A 17,577-nucleotide genomic window follows, 5' to 3' on the forward strand; every position below is an offset into this window, starting at 1 on the left:
TGGATGAGAAAGTGATAAATTTGTCTCGGCTTGGTATCCTTACCGTTGGTGAAAGGTGATATTCATTCTAGATAACCTCTTATAAACACTTAAAGGTAAACTTCATCTAGATGGCAATATATCCAAGACAGAGTTGCCCATTAATAGATTAGCACATGAGACCAAAGGAGCTAGGTTCTTTATGCTCTTATTGTCTGCCTCGCACCCTTGCGTACAGCACCATCTTGGTGTGAAGCAGGTTGAGGAGTTGTCTCACATAGGCCCTCATTATCATATTGGTGGTAAAAACCGCCTAGCGCCGTGCCTACCATCCATCCGCCTTATCATGACCACAGCCAGATTTCCGCCAGAAGGATGGTGGAAATTTAGCTGTGGCCATGCCGGCGGATGGCCTAAGGTGGGGCTGCTGCCAGCAGCAGTGCCACGCCAGTAGACTGCCGTCAGCCATATTATGAGAAATAATACGGCCTGGCGGTGTTCTGCTGGTGGACTCTGCAGCTGGCAGCAGCGCCCCGTCCCGTCTCCTGCTAGAGGACCCCCTAAGCATAGGTAAGTGGGTGCTCCGACAGGGGAGGGGGGTGGGGGATGTTGTGTGTGAATGTGGGGGCGTGTCTGAACGTGTGTGCATGCGTGTCTGAGGGTGTGTATTCTGTGTCGTATGTGTGTGCATGTATGGATGTGCCAGTGCGTGTCTGTTGTGAACTGCTGTTTTGCTTTCACTAATGACGGAGCTGACAAAAATCTCTGGAATGCACTTCTTAGTTCAAAGAAGACACACGTTTAAAAATAGTCACAGCAATGAAAGGAAAATAAATCAAAATTATTCTCAACTGCAATGTACAAAGCAAATATATGTGATTATAGCATAATTGCAAAGCAAATAATACAGTAAAAGTTAATCACCATAGGGCCTGCCAAGCTCTTCATCTTTCTCATGCCAGCAAGAAGATGACCCCATTAAACTGAGAGAAAGAGATATCCACCCTCACGGGGCAAGTGTCAGGCAATTGACGTCCAATCCTGACTGAGGTCTTGGAAACTCCCTCGCTACTGAGCAGGGCCACCTCTTTTGTATCTTAAAGAACCATGGAAAGAGCCTTCTAGAAGGCCCCCCCACCTCTCAGATGGAAATATTCAAACATGTTGGGTACTGTAGGTCAGAGTTGGAAGAAAAACGTTGAAAACTGGCCAGCCTTTTAAGGCTCTCCTCCCAAGGCCGAACTGTTCCCTGCACTGAAGAAATAAAAAAATATGTACTTTCTTATCATGAACCGAGTGTTCGGTGAGAGAAAATACGAAAAAAACAAGCTTAGGTTTCGATGTAGAAAAACACAGCTCAACTGCAATGTCTCAACTGCAATGTCTAACGCCACAATAAAGCCAATAGCCAGCTAAACTGAATACAAAATGTAATCTGCAACTGGTGAACACTGAACAACTAATATGCAAAGTGGTGCAACACAAAGTCAGTGGTCAAACATACCTATTTTTAATACAACTGTGAATGCATGTCTGCGTGTATGTTTGAAAGTGTGTGTGTGTAAATGGATGTATGCATGCATGAATGAATGTGGGAATGGGTGTGTGTATGCATGTGTGCGTCTTTGAAGGGAGGCGTGTGAATGAAGTGGAGGGTTTAGAGAGGAAGGGGGTGGGGGTGGAATCTGGGGGTGGGGAAGACCTCTATCAGTGACCGGGAAGGGATTCCCTATTACTGATAGTGCCTACCGCCATGGTAACCGTGGCCTGGTTTGGCTTCAGCCAAATGGCCAATGTCATAATATGGTGGAAAGTACAGCCAGTCTGTTGGCAGTACTTTCCACCATAACACTGCCGACCGCCAGTGTCATAATGAGGGCCATAGTGATTTCCTCACAAATCCCACCACCAAAGTGTCATAGTTTGACTCTTGCACTAGGCAAGACTGCTGGTTTAAGGATGACAACACTTATGTTTGTAAGTGACTATGCCAATCCTACAACAAATCATAACTGTCGTCCCAACCCTCCAGACTCACAAGAAGCACCTCACCAAAAAACCAAACAGTAAAAGGTGATTTGTGGCAGCCTTTTCACCTAGACTCAAGAGTGTAACATCTCAGAGAGTGTTGTGGTTAAATGGAGATTACCCCTTTCTCACATAAACTCAATCACACACAGGCAATGAAGAAGATGCAGTAAAGTTTCAATAGGTTTTATATAGCAAAACTGCAATCTGAGATAGGTTGCATGGGATGCAATGATTAGGATAATGAACAGTGCAAGAAGCTGACTGGTAAAGACAAGAGTGATTAATACAAAGACCCCTACCATCTTGCAATAACATGAAATGACATAAAGTATGGGATGTGTCCTAATACCCTAGCATAATGAGCCTAACCTGTAACCTAAAAGAGAGCCAGGTATGTTAAACCTAATCTGCCAATGCCATGTCCATCAGAAGAGCCCCCTACCCTAGTTACCTTGGAATGAGGTCTCTAGCTCAGACTCCGTAGAGACACGAAGACTGGGTCAGCGTCAAGGGGACATGCAGCATCGATTGCAGTGATGGCATCTGGTCGGAATCCCTCTGACTACTTGTTTAAGTGAGGAGTATTTTTACAGACCTGCTTGGATCCCTGACGTAGGTCTGTTCCCAAACATGATAACAGGACATGCTTGGGACGGTAATTTATATAAACAATTCCCTTGAAAGCATGAAGAGGGAAAGTACCTAATGTGAACACATACAGTTTGTTTATCTTTGTTGCTTGATATTGACGCCTTAGTGCGGTGGCACTGATATTGCAAAACTAAAACATGGGCGTAACTAAAAACAAGGCAGCCATCTTAAAGGATTTAATTAAATAAATGAGCTAAAACAGAGCAAGCTAAGTAGGGTGAAAGTCAATAGGTGATGGGGGCACGAGTCTGCAAGCCAAAGGCTAAGCTAACTCCTGTATCCCATTAAAAAAACGAGGATTCACTACAAAAGTATGGATTTATAGTGATAAATAGTTTTTGGACAGTGGTGTAACATCTTGAGGTCCTGTCCCCGAACACAAATGTCCATCAATCCTTGTTAATTAAGTTATCCACGTACAATTTGCCTTGTTAGTAGCGGTTTCTTTGCCAGCCACAATGGGCATATTTCCATGTCCATGGTGTCAATGAGGATGATTATGACTCTCTTTTCGTTGTTATATATTTTTAGCTTCATGAGGGAATCACAGGTAGAATATTACAACCTTCCATATCAGTATAACAAAATCTGCCGCACCTTTTCTAGTATAACCTTGGACACCATGAATCCTCTAAAACACTAAAGCATTGATATTTTACCCGCATCACTATCATATGTTTTTTAATGTGCTTCATTTCTCACTTTTGCCTTTTTCCGTTTTTCAACATCTTCTTACACATATTACCTGATGGCTAGTGTTCTTGGTACCATTCCTGGAGCTTTGTTGATAATTATTCTAATACAGTAGCAGTAGTGAAGGCTCTCTCGATCAACCACAGGAAGAATGTGACCATGTCATTTTAGCTTTTCACACTGGCCTGACTTCACACAGACCTTCAGACAGTTTGCATTTGTAATTGACTATACTAGAGACATTTTTATGGGTAGGAATGCCTTTATTGCCAAACATTGAGAGTTTGATGGTGTTACAATGACATTGGAGCAGTTGTTAATCTGAGTTTCCAACATTGCTCATCTTTGTTCTTTATAATGACTAATTTCAGTTTTTATCTTTATGAATACCTTATGTTTCAGAGTCTTTATTTTCAATTACACTAATCATTTTTATTGTATGGCTCCTCAATTTCAATCACATTTTTAGTAAGAATAATGGTTCTTTAAGACTATCTTTTTTTTTCATAAATCAGTATCTCAAAAATTGGGATTCCTTGTGGACTAATCACAAAGGATAAAGTGTTAAAGACAGTGTCTTTGAATGTGTTGTACCCCATTATTGTTCTCTGGAAAGGAAGACCTTATTTGTGCTTCCTGTAAATGATTGTCAGGAAATTTCAATTGGTTAGTACCTACATAAACATGAAAAACGTACAAGGTATTATTAATAGGGTCATGCCAATGTTATTTATGCCGGCAATCAAGATACAACAGAAGCGATTCTAGGATCAACACTTTCTCAAACCCCCTGGTGACCATGCAATGGCTATTGGTGATGGTCAGCAGTAGACGTAGGGCAAGAGGAATGGGACAAGAAACAGAGACACTGAAAATATTTCTACTCCTGTTCTTACTGCTGGGCACAACCTGATCTATAAAGGCACTGATATCTGCACCAATAAATAATTCATTTAGAATGTTGTCAATTATTTTACATTCATTGGTTTTACTCTGGCATGTGATATGCCTTGTCACAATATCTGTATAACCCACCATCTATAACTTGTTGGTGAAAACTCTAACTTTATAGAGCTAGAAGATGGAATACACCTTTCTAAAGTATTCACAAAGTAACCTGAACTATAATACATGATCCTAATAAATAACTGTCTTGGGTGAATTGCAATTATATTTGTCACCTGAATGATTCTCAACATTCATAGTTCATGAGATGTAACATAAAAATACACGTTGATGTTGTACTTTCTTTCCTGACATTATAGATACACTTCCCTAGCACTAGCAATGAATGACCTTTTTGGCTTTGCTTATTTCTGTTTCTATTTGTGCAAGACACAGCAATGAGTGGAATGCTGTTAGACCTGACAGTCTCAGGGTGGTCATCCCTAACTTTTTGCATGCTTCCCTCCACGTTTTGGAAACAGTTTTTACTGGTTTTAGGACTCTGGACACTTTACCACTTCTAACCAGTGCTAAAGTGCATATGCTCTCTCCCTTGAAACATGGTGATATTGGTTCATACCCTATTCACCTATTGGCTTATTTAATCTACTTGGAAGCCCCCAGTAAAGTGCACTACATGTGCCCAGGGCCTGTAAATTAAATGCTACTAGTGTGCCTGCAGCACTGATTGTGCCACCCACATAAGTAACCCCTTAACCATGCCTCAGGCCTGCCATTGCTAGGCCTGTGTGTGCAGTTTCACTGCCACTTCGACTTGGTATTCACACATACTTGCCAAGCCTTAAACTCCCCTTTTTCTACATATAAGTCACCCCTAAGGAAGGCCCTAGGTAACCCATAGGGCAGAGTGCGGTGTAGGTAAAAGGCAGGACCTGTACCTGTGTAGTTCCTATGTCCTGGTAGTGTAAAATTAGTTTTACACTGCTGTGAGGCCTGCTCCTTTCATAGGCTAACATTAGGGCTACCCTCAAATACTATTTGAGTGGTAGATTCTGATCTGAAAGGACCAACATGGTAAAATGGTAATACAAAATCCTGCTGACTGGTGAAGTTGGATGTAATATTACTTTTTAAGAAATGCCACTTTTAGAAAGTGAGCATTTCTCTGCACTTAAATCCTTCTGTGCCTTACAGTCCATGTCTGGCTGGGTTAGTTGACAGCTCCCTTGTGCATTTCACTCAGACAACCCCAAACACAGGATGCCCACTCACACCTGCACACATCTGCATCCTGAATGGGTCTCCCTGGGCTGGGAGGGTGGACGGCCTGACGCTTACATGTCAAAGAACAGTGGCCTGCCCTCACGCAAAGGTCTGCCAAACCCGACTGGGACCCTGGCAGACAGACTGGAACTGAAAGGGGACCTTGTGCACTTCTAAGCCACTTTTCGAAGTCTCCCCTACTCCAAAGGCACATTTGGGTATTTAAACAGGGCCTCTGACCCTACCAACTCAAACACTTCTGGACAAGATACCACTGGGGAAGAAACTCTGAACCAGAACCTGCAATCTGGCAAGAGAAGCTGCCTGGCTGCCCAACGGACTCACCTGACTGCTTTGCCCTGTTGCCCTGTTGCCTTGCTGCCCGCTGGCTCTGCTGAGAAGTGCTCTCCAAGGGCTTGGATTGAGCTTGCTTCCTGTTTTCTGAAGTCTTAGGGACAAAAAAACTTCATCTCTGCAAAGAACTCCTTGTGCGGCAAAATTTCAATGCACAGCCTGCCAGAAACGATGCACAGCCTGCATCGCTGTGAGAAAATCACTGCACGCCAAACCAGAATGACTCAGTCTGGCTCCCCGAGTGGAGATCGACGCAGCACCAGCATTGCTACCGGAACCTCGAAGCATACCCACTGGTTCAATGCACAGCCGAGCTAGAATGGTGCAGCCTGACTTCCTGGGAGAAGAATCCACGCAGTGCCTGCCATGCAACGGAAATATCGCCCACCGGATCGACGCTGCTCCCTGCACGACCAGGATTTATCTGCATCGTCTCCAGAGAGTCAAAATTCTCCGCAATCTGAAGAGGATCCAAGTCCGCATGCCAGAAATCGATGTAAGGCCCTGGCTGAGTGAAAAATATTGATGCATCATCTGTGTGCGCCCAGAGAAACCGACGCATACCTCCAAGTTTTCCACGATGCATCTCCTCCTCTGAGGTCCCTTGCGGACAATTTAGACGCAAACCAGGTACTTTGTGCTTGCAAGAGACATTTATTGCTTTTAAGAACGTAAGACTCTTTTTATCATTTTTTATAGTGATATTTCAACATGTACTTATAGAATCTTGATCATTTTGACTTGCATTTAATCAGATAAATATTCTATATTTTTCTATGCCTGTGTGGTGTAGTTTTGTGTGTTTATACTGTGTTATTGCATGATTTATTGCACAAATACTTTACACATTATCTTCTGAGTTAAGCCTGACTGCTCAGTGCCAAGCTACCAGAGGGTGGGCACAGTATAATTTGGATTGTGTTCGACTTATCTTGACTAGAGTGAGGTCCTTGCTTGGACAGGGGATAACCTGACTGCCAACCAAAGATCACATTTCTAACATATGTCATTTCTTTATCTATGCGGGTCAAATCATCAAGCCTGGAAGGAGAATGATCACGGATCCTAAAGATTGTGCTGGTTATAAATTTTGGTTTGCAGGAATGTTGCACCTACTTTTCTGCTGCTTCTCTGCTGTCTACCTGCTATGACTCCTTGCCACCAACAGGAGTCCAACCAGTAAAACCATAACACAGACACTGTGTTTTGCTGCTGTGCAATTCTCAAAACATACATATTGTATTTCAAAAAGACATTGGGAAAAATGACTGGAAGTGTGTTATTTGAAAATCCATCCACATAATCTAAATTAATATTATCTTCTATAGAACACCAGTGCTTGGATATTGCTTTTTGCCAATTGACTCTTCCTTCGTTTATGATCGCCACCCCCAGTGCATAAAATGTTTCCTTTCAAGGGTAACTGCATTCTCTTATTTTAAAAAAATATATATGTTGCGGTATATGCAACAAATCTATTGCAAGTTATTTCTTAATCTAAGAGAGAAAATGTATCCTCTCAATTATATTTGTAAACAGTTGCCATAACCAGAGATTGTAAGATTATAGAACACAAGCTGTTTGATTGTGTATTTAGGTGTGACATTTACTTTGTAGAGTCAGAATTGAATTACTTTTCCTAAATATGGTTACATTGTGTTTAATTAGGACAACCTTTTTCACATTTAAAATAATAATTTGTATTTTTCATTGTGCTACAGGGAATGACAATCCGTCCTCTTGTTGAATTACTAGACGTTAAGAAGAGAAGTAAAAATCCCCCCACTGTAAGTGAGCAGATTCATATTCGGGTAAGTGAGATTAAATGCTTTAGATATACTGTAGCTTCCTTTATATCGTGTGGACCTTAGGTTGGGTAGGAGTTAATTCACGCTTGTCCTTGTCATTGTTTTCAAAGGGCAGGAATCCCATTGTCACTGACCTCTACAGGTATAGCAAGTATTAAAAAGTTTGTAGTAAGGGTGAATTCAATAAATAAGGCTTCATTTCCTCAAACACAGACTCTTGCTACTTACCCAAAACAAATTCAACCCTTTCCTTAGTGAACCTTGTGGGACATCCCCCATTGAGATATATTTGGGAAGAAAGACCTGAAACAGAGAAAGCCTGATATTTGTAGCCAAGGGCGGGGTGATTTTTAACAGCTTTGATCAACCCAGGCCTAGTATAATAACAGACGCTCTAATAAAGTGTCCCGAATATTCTAGCATTTTGTGGCCACATACATATCATCCATTCTAAAGTGTAGACTGTTAGATTCAATGTCCTGCATTACTTTTTGTATTTTGTTGTTGTATTCCAATCCTGGAAATCTGACACAACTTGTAGGTCTTGAAACAAGTTACCTGTTAAAAAAACACTGCTGCAGCTGCAGCACCAAAAATACTTTCTTTGGTATTGAAAAACTCAATTTGGAGTCACAGGAATGGTGAGATTTACTCTTTCTGGAGAAAAAAACAATCTGATAATATGCTGACTGTAATTCCAATAAAAAAAAAATGTTTCCTTAATCTAGGCTGGCCAGCAAATCATCAGTTTTTGGCATTGAATGTGAGTAAACATAGATAGCCCAGTTAAGGGAACATAAATCTACACACAATCTCAAGTCATTGTTTTTCTTCTGTGCCACAACAATTGGTGATAACGAGTTTCAATTGCATCGTCTGCTCACAACTTGCTGAGGGCATAGGTATGGTCATATCTAATGCTGAGAGGTGTCGCCTTCTTTTGTGCTTTACAGGAATAGCACTGTCCTTGATTTTTACTTCAGAACTCTCAAGTGTATGCAGACCATCCTCAAACATTAATTAATGCCTGTTTTAGTGTCTCACTGCAATCAAAGTTAGTCATATGCTTGTCACCAACTCTCGAGGGAGAGTCACTAATATTGGGCTGCACACAATTATTCTGAACTAGAATGCGCACCTACTGCCCAGTGAGGGAAGCAGATAATTTCTGACAAATTAGGACCTGCTATTTCTTCCTGGCCAACAGTTCAATGGTGACTAAGCCTTAAGGAACGGAACCCAAAATGTCTTTGCCCATAAAAGTAAAATATACTTTCTCTACAATTTCAAAACCCCTAAAGGAGATGGACAATTCAAAGACCCAATAAACTCAATAGTAAATCCTTTAAATGGCTCGGTCTTAATGTCAGGCTCACACAAGACTTCTTCTTTTCAGTGAGCCAAATAAGTGTCAAGTGTGATGATGGTAGACATTGATCTGAAAACATAAGACGTTCCAGAAGAGTATCCCTTTTGAAGATCTGTGGGATGCCCAGAAGAATGGGCGTCCCTGCTGTTGTTGATTAACACTAAAGCTTTGAGACTGCTAAGATATTCTTCTTTTAATGAAGGATGTTGGCCTCTTTCCAAGAAAGAATAATACTGCTAGCAGCTTCTGCTAAAGTCAACGTGTTGGAAGGTAACACTTTTTCTTGAATTTCCTTCCTGTAACAATGCACTACTAACTAATCACTGATCAATTGGCCCATGAATCGTTTGAGTTCACAAAGGGAAGCTAAAACCTTTAATGCTGTAACATAACATTCCATAGGTTCTTTTTAGCAGCTGCTCCCTAAAGAAAAATATCAACATCCTAATGATAATGATAATGAAGCATTGCTCCACATGTTGAATAGATTATTGATGTTACTCTAGCTCTTGCTTTTCAACTAATGAGCACACAAGGAAACACATGAAAATCCACTGAAACTTCATGCTCCAAGACATATTTGTTTCTCCCAGCTCTGTAACACTGATGATTGATAGCCCTAAATAAAAAATTAAAAGACCTGAACCAGCCCTTTAAGAAAATTGGTGGGTTAACATGAGAGTCAAGAAACAAAAGAGGAGGATTGAAACCTTGTATTCTAGCCATGAAGGCAAAGGTAAAAAGCAGCACATGTATAATGTAAACATTAATAGCTAAAAAACATAAACCTACAATAAGTATCCAAACTTAAGTTTAAAAGAAACTATATTGTTCCAAGTCCTACGACAAGAGTAAAATTAGAAATGAGCACATCACTGTGTCGCACATTTTAGACACTGAAAGAGCACACATTCACATGTAACTCACTTAAAGAGAATGTAGGAATTCCTGCAATTGAATTCATCAAAGAACAATGCTTATATCTGGACAATAAACACTCTGTCAGGTTTATCGCAATGAAATACAGTACAACCAGTACTAGGATATACCACAGACACATACTTTTATTATTGTGAATCACCATCAAAGCAGAACAAATTGTTTATGATACTAACAGAGGATGCAATAGTGAAAAAAGTACACCCAAAGTGAAAATAACACCACAAAATACATATAACATCCAAAGAATCACTGCTGTTTCTATAGTAATTGGTGTATTGATAAATTATCACAAAGACAGCCTCTATATTGTATTTAAGCAAATATATCCATAGGACAGTTCCCCTATAGGATAAGAAGTAACAAGGTCTGTCTTGTTGGCTGTCAACAACGTTTCAACCCTTAAGAAGGATGTTAGGGTATCATCAGGACAAAAAGTGATCTGGGTAATGGTTGCCTTACAATAAGGTTGCAATTAGTGACACAACTAGAGATAAATGCAAAAAGAACAAGTGATGGACGGAATGCTGAGCAATGTCATACATTCACCCCCAGTACAGAGATCTGGGCCTAAATCCATCGTTTTTTTGCTGCCCATGCCATTCCAGTTTGGACCCAGCCATATGCAAATCAGTCTTGACCCTGTTCCCCATGGGAACAGTCCAGCCCGAACTGCCAGGCCAGGTCTTCCCTGGACTGGAAACAAGCATCCTGGGACCGCTTTCGGGGTTTCACCCCTCATCAGCCAGGCTAGCTTGAATCCAGTGGCATGGGAAGCACGGGACCCACGTCTGGGCATACCCTTCCCACTTAGGGCGACAAATGCAAAAAGAACAAGTGATGGACGGAATGCTGAACAATGTTAAACATTCACCCCCAGTACAGAGATCTGGGCCTTAATCCAAGAACGATGGATTAAACCCAGATCTGTGACTGGGGGGGAGTGTTTGCATTGTTCAGCACTCCGTCCGTCATCCTTTTGTGTTGCTATAACTGGAGATAATGCTGCACCTTGATAAAGTACCTGGTATCAAGTAATAATCTGTAATGTTGCTGATACGTTTGATGCGTTGGATTAAATTAGGGTCCTCACAAAGGGCCCTTGTTCTTGAGATGCGGCCCACTGTTATGCATAAAGCAATTCCCACGGTGAGGAATGCTTATAGCTCCAAAAGTAGCCCATCCTCTTGATCGAAGAGACAAAGGAAAACACATTTTTGACAGTCACACATACCTTAAACTGTTTTTGTTTTGTACATTACCATTACATGCACTTTACCCTGAAAAGACATGTACAAATTAAAGTGAAACTGGTGCATGCATTATTGTGACATACACTTATCTAGCGAACATCTATATGCAGTAACCGCTGTCTGTCTTAGGGGGACATGCTCTATTTAACTACATTCTGTAAACACAGAACAAAGGCATTGCAGAAATCACTAATGGATAAATTATTATTTTTAATGGCATGGTTCATCAGTGAGTATAATAGGCATTCTGCTTCAAAGGGCCAATGCATTTTACTTTTGGAGATGAGTGAGAATATTTTGGACATGCATATGTGACAATTTATTTTACACTTCACAACTAAGATATGTGTAAGCACAGCCAGGAACTTTACTGACCATTAAAGGACTACTTTTCACTCTTAACCAAACCTTGAACCTATAAAATGTTAGAAATGATTTTGAGATATTATATGCATGTAGCTCACAGGACATGGAAAGCCCTGAGCACAACTATTATCCGCTGCTTGTCATATACAAAATGAATATGTAAACTACACTATATTTGAGAAAGTGCCTCTTTTTGCATGCTAACCCCCATTTTCCAGACTGGTATTGCTGGGCTTTGTCCTCCACACACTGGAGCACTGCTATCCAAGTGCCAGTGTTTGTGCTGTGACCCCTTATCTGACAGTGAAATTGGCGAACTCTTAAATGGTATATCCAATTTCTCCCTAAGGCCAAACTATATGGTGCAAGAAATACACCAATGGTATGCCAAGTTACGTCACCTGTGGAGTGCAGCACATCAGCCAATGAGCTTACAAAGAAAACCTGGCTTAATGCCCACCTGTGTAGCCTGACCTATGCACTTTTTAAACCTGCAGGTGAACCTTTTTAAATTAACCCTTTTGACAGAAAAAAACCTTCCTTTAGATACTGGATTTAACTTAGTAGGCCTTGCAACCCACAAGTTAGGGCGTCAGCTCAGGTGAAATTTTAGCTACACTGGTGTAATTGGCGTAATTTTTCCTTTCTTTGTCTAATGAAATTCATAAGCATATACTGAGATTACACCACTATGTCACAGCACGTATCAAAAATACTGATCCAGGGAAAATTCTTAATGGAAGAAGCATGGAAACATTGCGGTTGGCACAGATGCATGCTGCAATTTCCCAATGTGAACATCAGTTCATAACTGTTGCAGGTTAACAAACAATTTAGGTTTATTTTTTTATTTTTTTACATGAGCAATCTATGTGGGTAATTTTTTAAGCGTGAAACAATTTCAAAAGTGAGCAGCAGTTTTTTTTTAATGCAAGTGACTGGAATATCAACTAAAAATATAAAGAATATAGGGCCAGATGTACAACCCCAAGTTTTGCGAGTCGCAAATTGCGAGCTGCAAAACATTATGTACAGCAGTGTACTTTACACTGTTTGCTGTTAAAAATGGGGTCACACATGACCTACCTCAGAATATTCATGAGGTAGGTCGCAATTTGCAACCACATTGGGGGATGGCCGCCCTCACAGGGATGGTGGCCTGCTGGAGTCAGCAGACCACCATGTCTGTGACTGCTTTTAAATAAAGCAGTTTTTTGCAGCCCGTTTTCATTAAAGAAAAACAAGATGCATTTAAAAAAAAAGAACATTTTTCTTTTAATTTTTTCAGAGTAAGCGGTGGTCCCTGGGACCACTGCCTGCTCTGAAAAAATATGTTCGCTGCCATTCACAAAGGACCCCTTCCCGTTTGCGAATGGGTTAGCACCAGTTTGAAACTTGTGCTAACTGCTATTGTTTTGTGACCGCATTTACGGTCACAAAACAATACTGCATCACGCTGCGACTCACAATTAGGAAGGGAACGCCCCTTCCTAATTGCGACTTGCAAACCTATTTTGCGATTCAGTAAACAGATTACTGAATCACAAAATAGGGTCTGTACATACCAAAATGTTTTTTCGTGTCGCAAATGGTCCGATTCTGCGAATCAACCTGTTTGTGACAGGAAAAATGGTACGTACATGTGTCCCTTAGGGTAGCAAATTTTCTTCCTGTCCTGAAGACTCCTCCTTTTTTTTTTTCAACCCTTGGTCATTTTGGATTTTTGGGGGAAGCAGCATATATCTTTGCTTGTAATCTCTGCAGAAACCACACTTTTGGAATTTTTACCATGTTATTTGTTCTCCATGCAGTGCTAGCCATTTTGTGTAGCTTGTGTGTGTGTTTGTCATAGCCCACCATTTTTAGTTTGTTCTCAAAGTCTCCTTCTTTGTTGGTCAGGTGGTAATGATCATTTTGTGTAACCTGTGTGTGTGTGGAGGCCTTTTTGTCTTTGTTCTCTATGCCTCCTTTTTTGCTGGCCATACAGCGACCACTATTTTATGCAGCCATTGCAAGTGGTAGACAGAAAGAGACTGTGAACATGAGTGTGAGTGTGTGGTGGCCACTTTGCCTTTGTTTTCCGTACTTTCTTTACTGGCCATGTGGTTGGTGAGCTAGCTACGACCATTTCGTACAGCCAGTGCATGTTTTAATCTTTTATTCCACTTTTAAAAGCCATTCTCTAGGAACATTGATAGAACAAGCCTATGATATTTTTTGTTAATTTGTTCATTTTTTTGTTTTTTTCTTAATATATTTATTTGTGGGTGTGATGATTATAGTACACAGCTGTTGTTTCTGATTCATTTATTCAATTTTTGCCTGCCCTCTCCCTCCCATTGGGTTCCCATGAGCCATAGCGGGACTCCAGGAAGTATTTCATTAATTTATTTGATTTTTGTCTACCCTCATCTTCCTTAAGATATCCATGAGACTTGGAGGGGCACTAGAAATTGTATCACATTGTCTAGATTGCCTAAAGCTCACTGACTTACAACTTCATGTTTGTTGCCTGCAGGTACACAAGGTGTCACAAAACGGACAATACTGAAATGGAGGGAAGTCTGCAAATTAGTTGACAGTGACATCAGAATCCTCTGCTAAGTGCTTCTGCTTGTGCAGAAGGTGCCCCCAAAGAAGGAGGTTACTGCCCAAAAATTGGCCAGTGAGCAGAAGTTTGCTGCCAGTGCCATCATTGATATCAAGCCCACTTCATTTTTCCAGAAATGCCACATACCATCTGCATCCTTTTCTGGTTAGGAAGAGGCTGGTAGGAGGATCACCCCTGGATCACCCCTGGATCAATAGTATCACCACCAGTACTAATGCCTATGTCTCTCAGCACTGCAGTGACGGCAGTCATGGAGAGCATTGAGTTTAAAATTGAACTGACCCAGGAACAAACCGAATCTTCATTGTGCAGTCAAAAACAGGAACCACAGGCTACACCACCTGATCTTCCAGAACTATATCAGAACAGAAAGTTGAGCTTGCTGCAGAGGAGGATGTTTTTGTGACTATTCTCCCATTGGAGAATTGCACAGAGGAAGTATAGCTCACTTCCACTTAATCTGCTCGGAGTTATGTAATTCCACCAAAACCACCTGTTTCCCTCTTCTCAAGAAATCCGCAAAACATGTACTAACCTACCGCAGTCATAGCCCACCACAGAATAAAACAGCACTACCACCTTGCTTGAGCACCACAAATTCTTCTAACTTTGGCACAATAGGAAAGCTCCCCTACCCAATTTGGAATTTTTAATGCTTAGGCCACAAGAGGAATGCATCACAAAATGTTCAAGTTGCATAAAAAGCTTGTAGTGGTAAGCCAGGTGGATATTATGGAAGTGGAGGCCAACTGGTGTATCTGAAAAATTAACCCACAGTTGTGTTGGAAGAGCACCTCAAAAACATAATTGCTGGTGAAGAGAGAGAAGAAGTTCATCTAATAGAATGATGTAGTAGGGAGGAAGAAGAAGAGGCTATGTTCTCTATGGAGTTCCCATACAACAGAAACCAAGAGAAAGCACATTCATTCATTGGGATGGTGCCCAAAATATTAATACTTGACTTCCTCCCATTTTCTTTTGTGGAAGGTGCGGGGTTTCATTCATTTTCAAAGAATTAGGGCCTGATGTAGAGTTTACAGAAAGAACAGATGATGGAGGGAATGCAGAACAAATCAAACATTCACTCCCAGTCGCAGATCTGGGTTTAATCCATTGTTTTATTGCTCACTACGCCACCTCAGTTTGGACCCAGCCATACGCAAATCAGTCTTCTGGTCCAGGGAAGACTTGGCCTGGCAGTTCGAGCTGGACTGTTCTCAGAGGCGCAGGGTCAAGACTGATTTGCATATGGCTGAATCCAAACTGAAGTGCCATGGCAAGCAAAAAAATTGATCGATTAAACCCAGATCTGTAACTAAGGGTGAATTGATTTGTTCTGCATTCCGTCCATCTGATTTAGAGTTTAGCAGAGGAGTTACTCTGTCACAAATGTGACAGATTTCCTGTCTGCTGTATTGCAAGTTCAATAGAATATAATGGCAGTGTAATATAGTGGACAGGATATCTGACGTGTTTGTGATGGAGTAACAGCCTTCGCCAAACTCTAAATCATCGAAAAGGTAAGGTTAAAAGCCAGACATAATTTTCCACTGTTGCTTTGCCAGTGCCATCAAGAGCTGCAATTGGATGGTGAAGCTATGAAAGACAGCGCTGTTCAGTCCAATCCCCTCTCGATGAAAATGTGAACAAGTTGTAAAACAAATGATTACATAAGCATCATTGCACACTGGATCTCTTTCAAGGGAGTGAAGCAACTGCTAAGTTTTGGTCGGGCTACTGATTATGCTTTTCAGGGCCTTTGGCATCAAGTGACATTTTGGTTGTTCACTATGGAGAAATTGCATACATCTGTCATACTACTGGATGAATTTAAAACCAAAGTCTGCCAACATCTTCACCCCAGATGTATCCGCATTGGATTCATTGCAACTTACAATGGCAGTAATATTGTTAAAGCCATGGCAGATGGAGGATACTTCAGAGTCCCATGCTTAGGACATTGCATAAACCTAATCATGCAGCCCCCCCCCAAAAAAAAAAAGAGGTAGTACTATTAAGCAAAATACTTGTCACCTGTTGAAGAATGTGCACTCATTTTAGTCATTCGTTCAAAGCCTGGAAGCAGTTGAGGATCACTCAGTGTGCTAATAAAGATCCCATAAATGCCCTGATGCAGGAGGTGCCAACATGTCGGAGCTCAGCCCCATGCATGCTGCAATGCCTGTTTGAGCAGTACAGGACTATCAATGAATATGTCATTTAAAGTAGCGGGGATGCAACTGCCAAAACCATGACAATGGAGATATACAAATGCTACTCCTTTGGAAATGATGACACAAGGGTGTCAGCAAGGAGGATATAACAATGAGCCAAGTGATCCTGTTGTCACTCATGCTGCAGGGACATTTGCATAAGTTAGCACAAACAATTATGTCTGTAAATAAAGAAGCAGCTGCTTTGGTCAATAGACTAATCCTTTGTTTGAACACCACTCAAACTCTGCAAAAAGAGATTGCATTCTCCCAAGAGTACATCTATGCCATGATACTCGATCTGTGATACGAAAAAGCACTAGCCACTTTCATTGCTTTCTCAACATTCAAAGTCTCAAGGACTGGGGTCCTCAGGAAACCAAGTGATCTAGATAAAGAACCACCACAAATTTGAGACCAGGGTAGAATTGGAGTACAGCCTTCTACATTCAGAATTTGCAGTGCTTTTGGATATCAGTCTCTGCAGCAACAATCAACATGAACACAGCTACTAAATCTGTAGCAGCAACAGCTTCCAGTTAACTGCCATTGTCTGTAATGGGTCAGTTTCACATAGCAGGACGTAATTCAGTCAACAAAGGGTCAGTAAGCAGTAGCACCAATGCCAGTTGAGAAAATGGTCCTAGACTATATTGATGTCCCAACAGAGATATACCTGGATCAAGACCCATTGACCTATTTGCATGATAAGAAGAAGCAGTGGCCAGGGCTCAGGAGGCAAACAATGAAGCATATAGAATGATCAGTAGCTAGTGTGTCTTCAGAGCGTGTGTTCAGTTCAGCTAGGGCAGCACTTACATTCAGAAAGTCCAGTCTCTCGTGTTGTAATGTGAACAGATCGACAATCATTAGGATGAAGAAACACTTCTTACCAAAAAGTTATAATGCTCCTGAAGACAGAGTCTTGGATGAGAGCAATTGGTCAGACATCAGAAGTGTGGCAAATGAGCAATCTCCAGATGAGCACTTTAAGTTTGAGGGCGAACTCTAATTCCTGACTAAATATATATAACACAACAAATCATATGACTGATTTAAATACATCTATATCTATCTATATATATGTCTCTCTCTCTCTCTCTCTCTGTGTATATATATATATATATATATATATATATAT

General features: G+C 41.0%; 1 protein-coding gene across 1 annotated transcript in view; it reads left to right on the forward strand.

The window, feature by feature from the left end:
- The window catches only part of LOC138259736 (sodium/hydrogen exchanger 2-like), a 503,208-nt gene that overhangs the window by 369,243 nt on the left and 116,388 nt on the right, over positions 1-17,577 (forward strand). The window contains exon 6 of the mRNA XM_069207631.1: positions 7,599-7,688. Coding sequence (XP_069063732.1) covers positions 7,599-7,688 — 90 coding nt within the window. The remainder of the gene's footprint in view (positions 1-7,598; positions 7,689-17,577) is intronic.

The sequence above is a fragment of the Pleurodeles waltl genome, chromosome 2_1 (genome assembly GCF_031143425.1).
Source record: "Pleurodeles waltl isolate 20211129_DDA chromosome 2_1, aPleWal1.hap1.20221129, whole genome shotgun sequence".
Lineage (NCBI taxonomy): Eukaryota > Metazoa > Chordata > Amphibia > Caudata > Salamandridae > Pleurodeles > Pleurodeles waltl.